Raw genomic sequence first — 19070 nt, forward strand, 5'->3', positions numbered from 1 at the left:
TTTATTTCTCCTTCACTTATGAAGCTTATTGGCTGGATATGAAATTCTGGGTTGAAAATTCTTTAAGAATGTTGAATATTGGCCCCCACTCTCTTCTGGTTTGTAGGATTTCTGCAGAGAGATCTGCTGTTAGTCTGATGGGCTTCTCTTTGTGGGTAACCTGATCTTTTTCTCTGGCTGCCCTTAACATTTTTTCCTTCCTTTCAACCTTGGTTAATCTGACAATTATGTGTCTTGGAGTTTCTTTTCTCAAGAAGTATCTTTGTGGTGTTCTCTATTTCCTGAATGTGAATGTTGGCCTGCCTTGTTAGATTGGGGAAGTTCTCCTGGATGATATCCTGAAGAGTGTTTTCTAACTTGATTCCACTCTCCCTGTCACTTTCAGGTACACCAGTGAAGCATAGATTTGGTCTTTTCACATAGTCCCATATTTCTTGGAGGCTTTGTTCATTTCTTTTCACTCTTTTTTCTCTAGTCTTGTCTTCTCGCTTTATTTCACTAACTTGGTCTTCAGTCACTGATATCCTTTCTTCTGCTTGATCGAATCGGCTATTGAAGCTTGTGTATGCTTCACAAAGTTTTCATACTGTGGTTTTCAGCTCCATCAGGTCATTTAAGCTCTTCTCTAGACTGATTATTCTAGTTAGCCATTCATCTAATCTTTTTTCAAGATTTTTAGCTTTCTCGTGATGGGCTAGAACATGCTCCTTTAGCTTGAAGAAGTTTGTTACTACTGACCTTCTGTAACCTGCTTCTCTCAGCTCGTCAAACTCATTCTCCATCCAGTTTTGTTCCCTTGCTGGCGAGGAGTTGTGTTCCTTTGGAGGAGAAGAGGTATTCTGGCTTTTGGAGTTTTCAGCTTTTCTGCTGTGGTTTCTCCCCATCTTTTTGGTTTTATCTGCCTTTGGTATTTGAGGTTGGTGACTTATCGATGGAATTTTGGTGTGGATGTCCTTTTTCTTGATGTTGATGCTATTCCTTTGTTTGCTAACTTTCTTTCTAGCAGTCACGTCCCTCAACTGCAGGTCTGTTGGAGTTTGCTTGAGGTCCACTCCAGACCCTGTTTGCCTGGGAATCACCAACAGAGGCTGCAGAACAGCAAATATTGCTGCCTGATCCTTCCTTTGGAAGCTTTATCCCAGAGGGGCACCTGCCTGTTTGAGGTGTCTGTCGGCCCCTACTGGGAGGTGTTTCCCAGTCAGGCTACACGGGGGTCAGGGATCCACTTGAGGAGGCAGTCTGTCCGTTATCAGGGCTTGAACGCTGTGCTGGGAGAACCACTGCTCTCTTCAGAGCTCTCAGGCAGGAACATTGAAGTCTGGAGAAGCTGTCTGCTGCCTTTTGTTCAGCTATGCCCTCCCCAGAGGGGTGGAATCCAGAGAGGCAGTAGGTGTTGCTGAGCTGCGGTGGGCTCCACCCAGTTCCAGCTTCCCTGCTGCTTTGTTTACACTATGAGCATAGAACTGCCTACTCAAGCCTCAGCAATGGCAGACGCCCCTTCCCCCACCAAGCTCCCATGTCCCAAGTCAATCTCAAACTCCTGTGCTACCAGTGAGCAAGGCTCTGTGGGTGTGGGACCCACTGAGCCAGGCACGGGAGGGGATCTCCAGGTCTGCTGGTTGCAAAGACCATGGGAAAAGCACAGTATTTGGGAAGGAGTGTACCACTTTTCCAGGTACAGTCACTCACATCTTCTCTTGACTAGGAAAGGGAAATCCCCCGACCCCTTGCACTTCCCGGGTGAAGCAATGCCCTGCCCTGCTTCAGCTCAACCTCTGTGGGCTGCACCCACTGTCCAGCCAGTCCCAATGAGATGAACCAGGTACCTCAGTTGGAAATGCAGAAATCACCCATCTTCTGCATCGATCTCGCTCACAGCTGTAGACCGGAGCTGTTCCTATTCAGCCATCTTGGAAGCGACCGGTCAACTCAGTACTTTATATAAATCAACTTACGGTCCTGGAGCTTATAAAGGTCGCAGTAACAACATAAAGTCAGCTATAACACTGCTCTTCAGTACAAACAAACCAAACCCTGAGCTTACTTAATAAAGTTTACTTAATAAATAAGAAACTTAATAAAGTTTCTTCTGTGTGCAGGCTAATATTTTCACATTTACTAGTTAGGGTGCAGTCTAAAACTGCTATAAAGAGAGGTAAAAACTCTGTAACTTAAACAATGTAAAATTTATTTTTATATTTTTATATATTTATATATTTATATTTATATTTCATGTAACATTTCAGAGGTAGGAGATCGTCAGCCGAGAAGACAGTTCTACCATTCTCAGTGTGTAGTTTCCATCTGTGTCTAAGGTGGCTGTTTTAGCTTTTAGCATTTCATTTTCATCCCTAGCAGCAGGAAGGGGAGGACAAAGGGCTGATACCTTGCTTACTTTGTTTTGCTTTTTAAACATTTTAACAACAGCCATGTAATTTGGGTAGAACTAAGCCCACCTTCCAGCTTCAAGTATCATTTGTATTCATCTTCCTCTCAGCCCTTTCATGATCTGTTTGGAACATAAGGCACATATGGGAAGATGTAGCAATTATAAAGTGCTCAGCTCAATTAACTAGCACAAGGTGAATTTGGTGGTGTAATTGTCACCCACCTCAAGAAATATAACTTTACCAGCTCTTCAGAAGCCCCTCTTGCCACTGTAATACTATGCTACTCCTTCCCATAGGAAACCATTAAAACAATTGGTTTTTCCAGTTTTTAAACTTAATGGAATCATATATTGGCTCTTTTGTCTCTGATTTCTTTCGTTCAGCATTACAGTTGTGATAGCTATCCAGGTTGTTCCATGTAGCAGTGATTTTATTTTTTCTGTACAAATAATCCATTTTATGATACACTACAATGTATATATGTATTTTACTTTTGATAATATTTGGGTTTTCATTTTGGATTGTCATGAACATTCTTCTAGATACCTTTGATGCACATGTTACAAGTATTTCTGTTGAATATATACCTGGAAACGCAGTATGTGAATGGTTAATTTAGCTAATGCCAACAATTTCTCAAAGTGATTGTACTCACTTACGCTCCCCTCAGAAGTGTGGAACATTTGTGTCACTCCACATCTTCCTTCACTCTTGATATTACCAGTCTTTTTTACATGTTAGCCGTTTTGTTGGGTATGTCGCAAGTGTAGTCATTTTATTTCCCTGATGATTGATAGGAGAGCACCTTTTCATACATTCATTGGCTGCTGGGATATCCTCTTCTATGAAGTGCCTATTCAAGGCCTTTACCCATTTTTCTGTTGGTTTGTATTGATTTATGAAGGTTCTTTATGTTATGTCAGCACAAATCTTTTGCCAGTTGTCCATATTGCAGATATCTTCTCCCACTTGCTGTATTGACTTTTCACTCTTACTGGGTTTTTTGGTGAAGAGAAGTTGTTAATATAATTCTATGATTCATTACTTTCCTTTATGATTTATGCTTCTTTGTGTCCTATTTAAGAAATCTTTCCCTACTTTAAAGACTTGAAGATATTTTTTGGTTACTGTCTAGAAACTTTGTTACTGACTTTTTCACATTAAGACCTACAGTCCATCTAGAATTGATTTTTATGTTTAGTATGAGGGTTAAGATTTTTTTCCCATATGGATATGTTTTTGACCTTGCACCATTTATTGAAAAGGCTGTCTTTCCTACTGCTCTATAATGTCACTCTTGCCGTAAATCAAATATTCAGATAGGTATATCTGTTTCTGCACTCTATTTCATTCATTTTTCTGTCTTTACACCAGTACCATTAAGTAAAATTGTCATAGTTACTGTAGTTACTATAGCTTTTGTTTTCTTAAATAATTTGATTGTAGAGATTGGGTCTTACTATGTTGCCCAGGCTGGTCACTCCTGGCCTCAAGTGATCCTCCTGTGTCAACCTCCCAGAGTGCTAGGCATGAATCACATACCCAGCAACTGTAGATTTTTGATCCATATTAATATCTGGGAGAGTAATTTCTCCTACTTTTTCTTCTTTAGGATTGCCTCAACTCTTCTTGGTCTTTTACAAATCCATATACATTTTAGATTTGTTAGTTCTCTGTTACCTTCACATATATTTGTTTATATTTTTTTCTTTCTTTTTAAAAACAAGCACAATCCAGAATTCGCACTTACTACTTCCACTCACATCCTAGTGGCCAGCATAATTATGTGACTATGTCTAGCTATAAGGGAAGCTTGAGAAATAAGTCTTTAGCTTGTGGACTATTTGCCCAGCTAGAGCTGTCATTGTGGCAAAAGAGAGAGCAGATACTGAAAGATAATTAGTTTTCTGCCACACCATTTGAGGTCCTTTTAAACTGGATGCAGTCTCACAGTTTTTATTCTTCCCCTCCCACCTCCACTGTGGCTCACTTTATACATTGAACTTTCTCTGGCTTTCCCCAATCACATCCTCCTACAGCATGAAGCATAGGTTCTGCAGATGGTTCTTTCTGGGAACTACCCAATGTAGTAAATGTCTGGGAACTACCCAACCCAAAGGGGCAATGAATTGAGTATATTTATATGTGTGAGTCTAACTAGTTCTTTCATACAAGGGCTCTGACTATTCCTGTAGCAAGTGTTTTTGCAGTATATAATTGAATCACTGATATAGAACATGCAAAAATACATCTGACGTTTTAACTTTGTTAGTGGTAGATTTTCCCTATTTTCTTACTTCAAAATAACCTGCAATTTTGTAAGTTTATTGCAATGCAAATATGGGCACAAAATAGGAAATACTTTTCTAGGCAGGAAATAGGAAAAGAAAAACAATGGAAAAAATTAGAGTTGCAGAGCATAATGTCCTCAAGTTTCATCCATGTTGTAACATATATCAAAATTTCCTTCCCCTTTAAGGCTGAATAATATTCCGTTCACATGTATGTGATACATACATAGAAGATGTATATGTGTATATCACATTTTGTTTATCTCTTCATCCATTAGTTGACACTTGGGTTGCTTCCACGTGCTAGCTATTTTGAATAGTGCTGTTATGAACTTGAGTGTACTTATAAATCCTAGAGATCTTACTTTCAGTTATTTTGGATGTATACCCAGAAGTAGAATTGCAGGATTATGATTGAGTTTGTTTGCTTTTTTCCTATTGATGTGAAAGTTAGAGATCTAACTGAAGTTAAAAAATAACAAATCTTTTTTTTTTTTTTCTTTTTTTTTTCCTCGCTCCTTCGCCCAGGCTGGAGTGCAGTGGCGCGATCTCGGCTCACTGCAAGCTCCGCCCCCGGGATTCATGCCATTCTCCTGCCTCAGCCTCCCAAGTAGCTGGGACTGCAGGCGCCCACCATGCCTGGCTTATTTTTTTGTATTTTTAGTATAGATGGGGTTTCACCATGTGTTAGCCAGGATGGTCTTGGTCTCCCAAAGTGCTGGGATTACAGGTGTGAGCCACTGTGCCTGGGCCCCAAAAAATCTTTTTAAAAGCAGAATTACAATGAATGAAATGATTTTTAAAAACTTTGTGGCTTTTTGGATTAATTCACTCTATTTTTTTTTTAAGGACTTGAGTTGTTTTTATTTGCTGTTTCCTGTTTATATTTTTGTGAATTGGTAGCATATTGTCAAGAGTTTCAAATTCATTTATCATTCTGTTACATGGGGGAAATTGTAAGTAATCTTTCAGGAATTAAAAATTTACTTCAATAGTAAAGTTGATTTTGAAATTTAAGCAAGAATTTTGCAGGTATTCTGTTTTGAAATACTGCTAGACTGTTTATGTAGAAATAAATGTCAGAGCAGAGGAAGCTTACTCGATTAGAAGTAGACTGATTCTGGGTTTTAGTTCTATCTCTAGGTCACTTCAACTTTCTAAGATTCAGTGTTCTCCTCCATAGGTAGTTATTTATCTACCTACCTCAGAGTGTGAGAACCAAACAAGATAATGTTTCTGAGAGTCCTTTAAGAATATTAATTCCTCTGTTATTTTGAAGCATTAGTAAACAAATTTGGTGATACTATGATTTTGAAGGATAGCAGGTAATAACCTTCTTTAATACCATAACCAATTAGAATGGTAGTTTACCTCAAAGCAATATACACCAGTCTCTTTGTAGTATCTTTGAAAAGTATTTTAATTCAACTGAAAGAGAGAAAAATGATGATGTTAAGGTACTTAACTTGGCTCATGGTAATACTAAACTGAACTGATGGCATGGAATCATTGGTCTTTATATATGCCCCTGGGGGAAAATGTTTAAAAACAGAAAGTTTTACATTTCCCCTCAAAATTGAAAAAAAGTACATTATGTCTTACAAATACTCCTCTTTGAGTTTACGTTCCTTGAAAGCAGCAACCTGTTATATTCCGTCTAGTGCCTAGCACTTAAGCACAGTAAATGCTTAGTAAATATTAGTTCAGTTGAACTGAATATTTATACTCATTCATAATTATAAGTAAAAAGAGAGTCTGTTTGTCATGAAATAACATTCCTTCCCTCTTTTGCTGCCACTGTATCATCCTAAGTGCCTATGCACAACTGTCCTCTGACATAGCTACTACCTTGTACCTAATCTAAAAATTTAATTTTGCTATGGTTTCTGCAGACTTTCCAATCGAAATCTGAACTAAGTGTTAAAAATACTACAGTGGAGAATGAAAATTCTTATTTAAGGTTATGATAAAATACATTTGTGGTTGGGCACAGTGGCTCACACTTGTAAGCCTAGCACTTTGGGAGGCCGAGGATTGCTTGAGGCCAGGGATATTTGAGACCACCCTGGGCATTGTAGCAATACTCTGTCTCTACAAAAAAATTTCGAAAAAGATTAGCCAGGTGTGGTAGTGCACACCTGTAGTCCTAGCTACTTGGGAGGCTGAGGTAGGGGGTTCACTTGAGACTAGGAGTTTGAGGTTTCAGTAAGCTCTGAGTGTGCCACTGCACTCCAGCCTGGGTGACAGAGCAAGACCATGTCTCAAAACAAACAATAGCTAGATACAGTTGTATTATCTGAGCATGTTTAAGTAATATTTCACTGTAAAAAGATATTTGGTACATCATAGAAATTTTCTTCAAATGTGAATTTTATAGCTTTTTCATCCTTTTTATTGATAGATCACCTATGGAGAATACTATGTTTACAACTTTCCTGGACTAAATCTTATTTTATCATTTTCAGGGTTAGTGAAGATATGAAATTAACTGACTCAGAGCTAGGAAAGCTGGCAAATAATATCCAGGAATTATTATATAGTGCCTCAGATATATGCCATGATCGAGCTGTCAAATTTCTCATGTCAAGAGCAAAGGTAGTTATTTTCATAAAGCTTTATATATTTTATATTTTATACATAATAATTTTGAAGATCTGGAATTATGTCTTTGCTTCCTATGTTCCCCATAATGTATATTATATTTTTAACATTTAATGTAATGTAATGACCTAGTCAGTGTTACCACTGATGTGGTCTGCTAGGGAGATGTTGAGATATAAAATAATCTAAATAAAAGAAATAGGAATTATTAAAGCAGTATTTTCAGATAAATGATTAAATGACTTATTTTGAAATATATGTTAATAACTAATTTGAAATTAATGTTGTTTTACATATATATGTATATGTATATATGTATACCTAAATATATGTAGTTAAACAAGTTTATAATAAAACTCCAACACTGTGAAAATTTTATAGTATGATCTGAATTCATTTGAACTACTATATTAGTTATAAAGGGATCAGAATCAAATTTGGACCTCTTAAGCATTTCATGCTCAATTTCTGGGTCTAAAGTATTGGGAAATATTATTAAAATAAAAATATAATTATTGTTAAGCCTTAGTCAATTTGGTGTTACACTAACTCTCATGATTTTTGTATTAAAATTTAGGATGGTTTTCTTGAGAAGCTAAATTCCATGGAATTCATAACACTTTCTAGATTAATGGAAACATTCATTTTAGACACCGAACAGATCTGTGGAAGAAAAAGCATGTCGTTACTTGGAGCACTTCAGAGCCAAGCTAATAAGTTTGTAAATAGGTTTCATGAAGAGAGAAAAACCAAGCTCAGGTATCATCACCATGTCTGTTCTGTTCTTTGTTTTTTTTCATTTTTGTGAAACACAGTTATATTTAAAAGAGTAAACTTAATTGGCCAGTGAAAATGCCTGATAAAGGTTTTTTTAATTAAAGGCAGATTGTGGAATTAAAATCACATTTCTTGGCTTTTCAAAGCTGAGTTAGAATGCTTACTTCTATTAAAATACTTATCAGGAAGATCCTCAGTAAGCTGACTTTTTTTGCCACTCAAAGTTAAGTAAATTGTTTCATCATTCTTTTTGTTTAGGATGAGATATAAAAAGAGAACTATTTTCTAAGTATTGGTCCTGCTTATGAATGATTCCAGTTTATTAAAGTGTTCAGCACTTTTTAAGTCTTATGTTCTCATTCAGCTCTTCTTCCTTTTCTTTTAAACCAAGGAAGATGGTATTGAAATGTTAAAGTTTACCTTCTTTTCTCTTTACTGTGGACTAGCCTCCTCTTAGACAATGAGCGCTGGAAGCAAGCAGATGTTCCTGCAGAATTTCAGGATCTTGTTGATTCTATATCAGATGGGAAGATTGCTTTACCTGAAAAAAAATCAGGAAGTATGTGTATTCCTTCACACATTCTCTTTTAATTTTATATTGCTTATTCATTTTGTATTAATGCTTAATATTTCTTTAATTGACAGTGCCTATTTCAAAGCTAGAACCAATATTTCCAGCTTAGTAAATACTTGACAGGAAATCTGTGGTAATTTATAATAATGATTTCAAATATTTATTGTGTGTTATAACCATATGCCAGACACTGGACCATGTTCTTTACATGCATTACTCCAGTTCATTCTCACAACGATCTGTGATACAGATACTATTGTTACTTTGTGTAACAGTGAGGAACCTTGAGGCTCAGAAGGGTTAAGGAATTTTTATACAAATGATGAGTTGGGATTTGAAACCAGCTTTATGTAATTTCATAGCTATGTTCTTAGCTACTATACCATATTGTTCGCATACATATATTGAGTAAGCACTAGTTAGCTTCTACTTTGTGTCCTATATTGAGACAGAGTTGAGACAGAGATAACAGCTATAATTCTGCTTTAAAGAGGCTAAGTCTAATGAACAAAACCAAAAAATATATAAGCAATCCTAAGTAATGTAGTTACACGATAGCAAAAGTCCAAACGTAAAGAAGGAAAACCATGAAGGGGACAAAAAAGGAAGAACCACAGAGGTAGGGAGAAATCTAGAACATAGAAGTAAAATGATGAGAGAGTTGTCACTGGTATTGAATACCAGTTGAGTTTTCATGTGGAAGAGATGGCTGGGAAATACTTTTGTACACTAGTTCAGGTGGAGTCATCGTGTGATAATAATGTAAATTTATTTACAATAATCCTATAAGATTTACAATTATGAAATTCTTGAGTATTTCTAATAGAGGAAGTAGTTGCACTATTTCAAATTTTATGCATTTAATCAAAGTTTTACATTTCTACACAGAAATATTTTTAAATTGTATACTTCACAGTCGCACAAAATGCAACTAGACTACAAGAGAAAGACTTGAGTAAAATACAAACAGTAACCATTAGTTTGATACATAGATCATTTGCAATCTCAGTAATTCAGTGAAGTGATAGTCAAATTGCAGTTCAGTGCTTAGTAACTGGAAAAGTGAGGAAGGGTAGACAAGTATAGACTACTTTTTCAACAGATTTGGTTGTGAAGGAAAAGTGAGTGATGAAATAGTAGCTAAAGAAGTTAGAGAGGGAGGGTGATTTATGGGGCAAGGTGCATGGAGTCGAATCCAGAGTTTAAGAGAAAGGCTACTACTTCTGCCCCTGTGACAAGGGGAGGAGGGTTAAGGACAAGTATAAAACAGATTAGTTGATATAGGGCAGAGAGAAGAATTGAAGAAATTAGGTAAATTTTTGTCATATGACAGTTTTTAATAGGTAATAGCGTTGGGTGGTAGAGTTTTCTAACTGTATGATACTGGCACAACTAAAGCATTCAACTAGCAAGAGCTGATGGAAAAATAAAACACTCTGACCATTCTGAATCACTAGTTTAAAATTGTAAGACTTATCACTCATCTAGTCTTTCAATCTGTATTTAATTGACTTCTCTCTATGTGAGGTGGTGTGCTAGATGACTAGGATATATTTTCTGTCCCTGAACAGCTCATGGTCTTTTGATTCCACTGTTAAGCAAACAGAGTGATTTCTGAATTAAAATCGTAAATGTGGAATAATTGAATTAATCGTGTATTTTGTTTGAAACATGAACTATTTATTTTCACTTCTTTGGAGGATATTGATGGTAGGACGTTTCTCTTACATACCTTTCTTCTCAGTCTTTTTTTTCCTCTCTGAATAGCATAGATGTATGCTATTAGAAGTCCATTAACATTTTACTAGTTCTTTTCAAGTTAAGGATCCTGGATTATTATCTATTTATCCATGGTATATTAATTGGGTTACTAGCCACTCAGCTAGGCATTGGAGAAATGAAGGTTAATGGATAGCAGCTAATATTATTTGAGTATTTACTTACACTGTTTTGTTCTAAGTATTTTACAGGTGTTATCTCATTTACAGGTCCGTGAGCTAGACATTATTAGTATTCCTATTTTACAAATTTAGAAACTAAGGCATAAAGAGGTTAAGCAAGTTGCCTAAGTTTACATAGCTAGGAAGTGGTAGAGCTGGGATTCCAGTCCGGGCAGACTGACTTTAGGGCCATTTCTCTTTTCTACTATGCTATGCCACTTCTCTGTAATATAGAGAAGTGATGAAGACACAGTCCTTACCCTCAAAAAATATACATCTGACATATGTAGTAAATTGTGATTGGAATATATATAGCTCTCAAATATTCAAATGTTTATACAAATCCCATAGGGCCTTGAAGCTTAGGGAAGCATAATGAGTTGCCTATGGTGATCTAATCAATTTGGCTTATCCAGGATACAATCAAGTCCACTGTTCTTTTCACCTCAATATGCTGAATTTTGTTTAAAGAAATATCACATGCTGAAAATAACTTCTGGGTTGAAGTATTAAAAATTAAATACATATCTTTCCATCAAATTTAGAAATTAACTTGTATTCAATAATGATAATAGTAAAGACAACCAATTTAAATGCTAGTTCTGCCTTTCCAAACCTAGTAACTTTTAAAAAAACTATTTGCTGATCATTTACCTTGTGCCAGTCCTAAGGGATAGGCAATTCATAATAATTATTTCTACCATTAACAACAACCCTGAATGATACTGTTGTCCACATTTAATAGATTCAGGTAGTGATACTCAAAAGAGGTTAAATAATTGCCCCGAAGTCATGTATCCAGTAATTGGTAGTACTGGTACTCAAATCCAAATCTCTCCAACTTCCAGTATACTTTATTTACTATGTGTCAGATAGTTTCCCAGGAAGTAGATGTTTATTTTCAGAAATGAGATAGTTTTAGGCCTTAAACAGGAACTATCTTCTTCAGCATTTTCTCCATTATTTTGTTTCATCTGGTACTCTTGTCTCTCTTGTTTATTTGCTCTACTCTCTAGCCACAGAAGAAAGGAAACCAGCTGAAGTTCTTATTGTTGAGGGACAACAGTATGCAGTTGTTGGGTGAGTGACACATTTTTCTTTAGTTGTTGAGTCAACTATTTAAAACACAAGTCTTCTAGTTCTCCCTTGAAGTGAATTGGAAATTTTGGATTCACAATTTTAACAATGTTAAATTTCAATTAACAATTTTAAATCCTACGAAGAACTTAAAGGAAACTTTATGGATTTCTTTATCTTCTCTATTCTGTAGCATACATTATTAAGGACTACACTGGCTTGACACAAAAGGCTTGATTTTTCTCATATAACAAGAAATCTAGACAACCCAAGAGTAATTGTAGTGGATCCCTGATATTATTACTATCCCAGGCTCTTTCTATCTTTTCTTCCATTGCTTTCTTAGAGTGTACCATAGCATAGTAGTTTAAGTTGTGGACTCTGGAATCCACACAATGTGGAAAATAGTACTATACACAGAATTATTGTGAAAATTAAGTAATTCGTGTAAAGCATTTAGCACAGGTCTAGCACCTAGTAAGTTGATAGTTGTTGGTAGTTATTTTCATTGGCATCATTTGATTCACTAGATCTTTTACCAATAAAAGTATCTCAAATTCAAGTTAACTAAGAAGCATACAAATTCCATCATTTTTTGTTGAGTACTATGTCTTTTATTAAATTGGTAATTAAAGTATATCTTAATATTCTTTAACAGTACTTCACAGCTTAAGTGTTTTCATATATATGTGATCTCATTTGATCTTTACAACTACATTGTAAAATAAAGATATTGGGGGTTATTATTTCCTTTCTACACTATGAGAAGAAGCTGAGAAGATTAAGTGGTTCAGGTGACCCAAATGGAGTCAGAATTAGAATCTAGGTCTAACTCCCAGTATCTACACCAACATTCTTTTTCACTTTTCTTCTTTAGTTCTTGTCACTGTGTAAGCGTTTTTTGAAATGGCCACCCCCTCCAGGAAGAATGTAATTCTATATCCCTCAATTATGGCACTTACCATAGTATAATTGAATTATTTATTTATGTATATGTTTTCTAATTTGGCTCTGAATTCCTCAGAGATGGAGATCAGGTCTTACCATTTTTATTTTTCTTGGCACGATAATAAGCACTCAAAAAGTATTTATAGAATTAATCCTGTTTCTGAATCTGTATTCAGATACCTGAAGTCCACACATTCTAAACTAAAGCCTCCATTCATTTCTCTTCTAGAGTCCTTCCCTATTTCTGGTAGAGAAAACTTTCTTCAGTCCTCCTGTAATCCCATCCCTTCAATCTAATTATGATTTCCCTCCTTAACTACTGGTTATCTGGTTGCTCTTCACTTGCTTGATGAAAATGGTCCCCTCTGGCCATCTTGCTTTTGGTTTTTTAGGCAAAGAGTCGGTTGACAAAAAACTGAAATCCCTGGCTAAAGGAGAACTATTATAATATCTGAGAGACAATTACAAAAGATAAGCAAGGGACTCATGCTCAGTGAGGCAGACTCTACGAGAAATAAGCATAGAGACCAGTATGCATATGTGGTCTGACAAGCTGTAATAAAGGCTACACACCATCTTTCTAGAATCATTAGTTCCTGATATCCTTCAGGCTTTTATAAATCCTTATTTTACATAGATCTCATTTCTGAGCATCTCATAGAACTTAGATATCCTATGATGAATGGCTTTCTCCTTAATTTCAATCTTATTTAACCTCCCAGTAGTGTGTCTCTTCAATGTGTGATTTGTCCTAATATGGAAGTGATAACTTTAACTTTATCATCTTTGGAGAACTTCTTTTTTTTTTTTTTTTGAGACGGAGCTTCGCTCTTGTTGCCCAGGCTGGAGTGCCATGGCGTGATCTCAGCTCGCTGCAACCTCTGCTCCCAGGTTCAAGTGATTTTCCTGCTTCAGCCTTCTGAGTAGCTGGGATTACAGATGTGCGGCACCACGCCAGGCTAATTTGGAATTTTTAATAGAGACGGGGTTTCTCATTGTCAGGCTGGTCTCGGACTCCCGACCTCCAGTGATCCGTCCACCTCGGCCTCCCAAAGTGCTGGGATTACAGGTGTGAGCCACCGCACCCGGCCAGAGAACCTTTTGTGACCCACCAATAAAATTCTTAGGAGATATGTTTTCCTTAGAAGCATTATAGTTTTTTTTTTTTTCATCTCACTAAGAAAATCTGGATTCGGTTTTCTTCATCAATTCATTAGTTATGATGGGGGACCTACTATGTTGGTAATCAGAAACACTGAATAGGCTTTTTGTCAATGTTTCTGAATTGGCTAAAGGTTGCAATACCTGTCTTATTGAAGCGACTCCCTTAATAAGAATGCCATACAGAGAGTGTTATGCCTGTTGTGCAGAATTTAAGGAGCCACTCATTCTCAGTGTTGTGCAAGCTGATCCTGCAATTGCACAGAGTAAGTGCCTCTTTAAATTTTGCATTCTAGACACCTCTCTTGTCTTGTGTTAGTCAAGAACCTGCCGTACTACTAGGTAAAATACATACTTTAACAGTTACCAAGATCATTATATTCTCAGAGATCCTTTGTGCCATTAAGTAATTTGATTTTTATATGCCAAATCTTTTTTATTTTTCTTGTTTTGATTTCCTGTTGGGCCATTTTTCTTTTCTTGTAGAACCGTATTGCTGTTAATAAGAATTATCCTTGAATATTGCCAGTGTGTGGATAACATCCCATCTGTTACTACTGACATGCTTACTCGTCTGTCAGATTTATTGAAGGTGTGTATGACTTCATTATGGAAAAATTGTTTGAAGAATTAATACATTAGGGTGTGACTAATCTTTTAACTCAAAGACATTTGAAGGTCAAGTTATCTTTAAGACGTTAGTTTTTTAACATTTGATTGTGGTTGAATCACAACATGTTGTTGGAAACAGGCTGCTTGCTTCCTTCTTACTCCACAGTTAGTGATCCTCATTCACCCATAGAGTTGTTAATGACATTGGAGACAGGAGATGATTTGTTTGTTAGGTGCTGAATATGACTGAGGCCACTTAGGTCAAAAAACCTGGACTGGCTTCAAATGTGCATGGAAGGAATTCACTGAACTTTACAAAATTCACCTCACTAAGGTTAGAGATTTTTCTTGCATCATTCTTTCAGAACCATTGATATAAAATGAAAATGTGATGATTTTATTCAGCCATTTCATATTGAAATATTTTAAACTACCAGTACAGAGGAAAGGCTTTATTATTTTTTTCAAGCCTCTAATCTATTAATTCTGTTCTGACTTGAGTTGTCATGTTTTAGCGGAGAAAGATTTTTATAACTTTTGAAAATAGAACTTCCCAACAAGAATGACTGAAACCGAATTTGTTTTGTAAATGCAAATTGAAGATTAATTTCTGTGAACTGATTTTTAGAATTTTTCAACTGTTTCTTATGAGTAAATATTATCATTTAGAATCTCCCCTTCTCATTTCTTTTTCATTAAATAAATAGATACTAATTGCTTCTACTAGATAATTCATTTGGCCATTGAATGAGAGGAAAGGGGGATGTATTTTTATAACAGCACATTGCCAGGATATAAAGAACAGTTTTTAATAAATTTGGGGTTTTTTTCTCCTTCTTTTGTTAGTACTTCAATTCAAGAAGTTGCCAGTTAGTTCTTGGAGCTGGTGCACTGCAAGTTGTTGGACTAAAAACGATAACTACAAAAAATTTGGGTATGGATTCTTGCATTTAATTCATTTGCTGAAGTGTTGACAGTGATGTCACTGTACTCATCATGTTTTTTTATACCTGATGTTTTCATGGCTGTAACCAAAGTGGCATTACTCTAAAAATAAATGCTACTTACTCTTTCATGTATACTCATCACTGAAAACACTGACCGTGGGGAAAAGGTTATGATGCATTTCTCCTCCAAGTGTAAGTTACTTGGAAGTTACACCACTCTGTTACCCCACTCTAGAAAATATTAAGATGTAATGTGTATAAAGTATTTGGGGGTGAAAGGTATCTGAATGTCAGAAGAGAATCAGTTGTCTTGTTATTGTGATACTGATAATACAACTTGAGTCCTTTGTGAAAGCAGCATGTTCGTTACATTATTCAGTATCAAATTATTAAAATGAAATATGTTGCCTTCTGCCATAGTGCTCTTCATTTATGAAATAAACTGGATCTTTATAAGTAATGTTTTTTATTTGATTTGATTTGTAATTAAAATCAACTAACGTATTTTTTTAAAATCTCTCCATTATATATCCACTCCCTGGACCTTCAGCTCTTTCTTCACGATGTTTGCAGTTAATTGTGCACTACATTCCTGTGATCCGGGCTCATTTTGAAGCTCGACTACCACCTAAGCAATATAGCATGCTTAGGCATTTTGATCATATCACTAAGGTACTTTTTCATATATTTTTTATTGGAGTTTCATAAGTTTAGATCCTTAATTGTTAAGTATTTTTTAAATGTGTCCCAGGGACTTAAAAATACAATATCATTTCTCATTGCAGGACTACCATGATCACATAGCTGAAATATCAGCTAAGCTTGTAGCGATAATGGATAGCTTATTTGACAAGCTGTTATCTAAGGTAATGATTTATAGAAATTATTAGACTTTGTTCAAAGGCATTATGATTATCTATTTTATAAGGAGTACTTTATAAATTAAGATGTGAAAAAATAATCTAAACTTTCATAGGATATTTACTAATTAGTAGAATTTTAAATTTTTTTTCAGGAAAATGTGACAATGTGCTGTGGCCAAGACCACCCATAGTGGTCTAACCTGCAGTTATCTAACAAATTATTCAGGGTTTAGAAAACAACTCAAAAAAATTTTCAGATTTCCAAAACAGTTGATATTCTTATTCTAAGGGGCTGGCGAGAGTAGGAGAGATGATTCTAAGGATGGTAGAAACCCTAAACAGAAGTATTTTTATGTTAATTCATTTCAATATTCATTTCTTGTTTGTTTTTCATTCCCAATATGTCATTAAATGAAGCAGTGTTCCCCAAAGAATTCGCAATTATACTGGGAGAGTATCTTCAGAAAAATGTCATTTAGTCAGCCCCAGTCACTCTTGATCTGTCTTTCACTCTTTCCTTTCCCTAAGTTTTTCAATTCATGTCTTAGGGGGAAAGCCAAAATTTCATTACTTGAAAGTCTGAAAGTTTACTCACTGTATACTTTCTGTCCAAGATCGTATTTGGAGTAACCTTTTTAGCAAGGAACTTTGATTTGCTTTTTATCCTACTTACATCCTTCAGATTCCGAAATGACAGAACAGCAGGTACATAAGAATCAAAAGGGCAAGATAAAGTGGTGCCCGTTCACTCACACAAGACTACGCAAACACATACTCTATTAGCCTTCAGAAGAATTATATCACAAGTCATCTAAAAATCCCCACTGTTCAATCATGAGAGAATAAGAGTAAAATAGATAAATAACATCTTATTAATAATATTATTATGAAAGTGACTTTTACTTCCCAGATTCCTTGAAAGGGTCTCTGACTCCCAGGAATCCCCAGACTACACTACACCTCTGTTGTAATTGATAATACAGATGTTTTATGCTTCACTTTTAAGAAGCTTAAGGAATTCGTCGTTATGTACAAACATACCTATACTATGTTATGCCTATTACATTAGTTTCTAGTCGTGAAGGGAGAAAAATTGCTGTTTAGAGATGCTTTATTTTCTTCATGGGTGCTAAGTACAAGCTACATTCAAAAGCAATTCTACCAGTTTCCTTTTTGATATATAGCATTCTTCTGTGTACCAAAAGTCAGTAACATACTGTGTCAGTTCTCAAGAAGCTTACCATCTAACAAGGTAGAATACTGTAAACAGCTAGCAGTGGAAAATAAAACATATGTTAAATAGTGGAACTAGGCTGGGAATAGTGGAACTAGGCTTGAGTCCAGGAGTTCCAGCCTGCAGTGAGCTGTGATCATCCCACTGCACTCCAGTCTAGGTGACAGAGCAAGACCCTGTCTCTAAAACAAACAAAAAAATTAGTGGAACTATTAATAGGCTGTGGAATGTAATGAAGAAAAACCAAAAATGTGCTAGTACTCTTAAAACTCTGACTTTAGTCTGTCACTTTGGTCATCCACAGAGTTTTTGAATAAGAATTGTCACAGTGACTAGACTTTTTCCTCTGGCAACTTAGTCTTTTTTCTGTAAAGAAAAGAGAATTGTTTAATGAACTTCCCATGTATGCATCACCTATATTTGTTATTAACAATTTGCCTTTTTTGAGAAAATATTTTATAATAAATTCAGGCATTATGGTATTTTGTCCCTAAATACCTAAGTATGCATTTTTAAAAACTAAGAACATTTTTACATAACCACACTATTATCACACCTAACAAAATTGACAATTCCTCAAAATCATCTAATATTTATTTTCCTATTTGAAACTTATTAATTGTCCCAAAAATGTCTTTTTATAATAATTTGTTTGGACAAAGGCTTCTGCACGGTTCACAGATCGCATTTGGTGGTTATGTCTCTTAAGTCTCTTAAGTCATTTAAAAATATATATATCATTGACCTGTTGAAGAATATGGACAGGCTTTTATAACATAATGTTCTCTCTAGTATCTTCTCCATTGATGGTTTTTCCTATTACTCTGGCATATTACATTCTTCCTGTGTTAACAAGTCTCTCTTTGCCAGTCCGTGTTCTGTTTGCTTTCGTATGTTGCTTAGGAGTTTGACCCTGTTTTTAATTAATATCAAAATAGCAGACAGTGTTTGGTTTGGGTTTGCCTTTCAGTTTTTAACCTTTCATGTTCATATCTGAAAATATAATTTTGGGGAAGAAGGATGACACAGTAACATATGGGTTGATTCTAAGAAGCTAATAAGTGGCCATGCATGGTGGCTCAAGCCTGTAATCCCAACACTTTGGGAGACTGAGGCACGTGGATCACCTGAGGTCAGAAGTTCGAGACCAGCTTGGCCAGTATGGTGAAACCCTGTCTCTACCAAAAATACAAAAAAAATTAGCCAGGCGTGGTGGTGGGCACCTGTAATCCCAGCTACTCGGGAGGCTGAGGCAGGAGAGTTGCTTGAACCCGGGAGCGGAGGTTGCAGTGGGCCGAGATGGCACCATTGCACTCCAGCCTGGGCAACAAGAGCGAAACTCTGTCTCAAAAAAAAAAAAAGCGGCCAGCGTGGTCACTCACGCCTGTAATCCCAGCACTTTGGGAGGCCAAGGTGGGTGGATCATGAGGTCAGGAGTTCAAGACCAGCCTGGTCAAGATGGTGAAACCCCATCTCTACTAAAAATACAAAAATTAGCCGGGCATGGTAGCAGGTGCTTGTAGTCCCAGCTACTCGGAGGCTATGGCAGAGAATTGCTTGAACCCGCGAGGTGGAGTTTGCAGTGAGCCAAGATTGCGCCACTGCACTCCAGCCTGGGTGACAGAGCAAGACTCTGTCTCAAAAAAAAAAAAAAA

At 36.1% G+C, this 19070-nt stretch overlaps 1 protein-coding gene across 3 annotated transcripts in view; it reads left to right on the plus strand.

The window, feature by feature from the left end:
- Positions 1-19070, plus strand: part of VPS54 (vacuolar protein sorting 54 homolog (S. cerevisiae)) — a 120228-nt gene that overhangs the window by 75837 nt on the left and 25321 nt on the right. For all 3 annotated transcript variants that reach the window (XM_011987290.1, XM_011987291.1, XM_011987292.1), the window contains 8 exons: positions 7147-7276; positions 7860-8041; positions 8506-8618; positions 11590-11653; positions 14246-14351; positions 15218-15305; positions 15869-15990; positions 16104-16184. In XM_011987290.1, coding sequence (XP_011842680.1) covers positions 7147-7276; positions 7860-8041; positions 8506-8618; positions 11590-11653; positions 14246-14351; positions 15218-15305; positions 15869-15990; positions 16104-16184 — 886 coding nt within the window. The remainder of the gene's footprint in view (positions 1-7146; positions 7277-7859; positions 8042-8505; positions 8619-11589; positions 11654-14245; positions 14352-15217; positions 15306-15868; positions 15991-16103; positions 16185-19070) is intronic.

This window comes from Mandrillus leucophaeus, unplaced genomic scaffold (assembly GCF_000951045.1).
Source record: "Mandrillus leucophaeus isolate KB7577 unplaced genomic scaffold, Mleu.le_1.0 Scaffold307, whole genome shotgun sequence".
Classification (NCBI taxonomy): Eukaryota; Metazoa; Chordata; class Mammalia; order Primates; family Cercopithecidae; genus Mandrillus; species Mandrillus leucophaeus.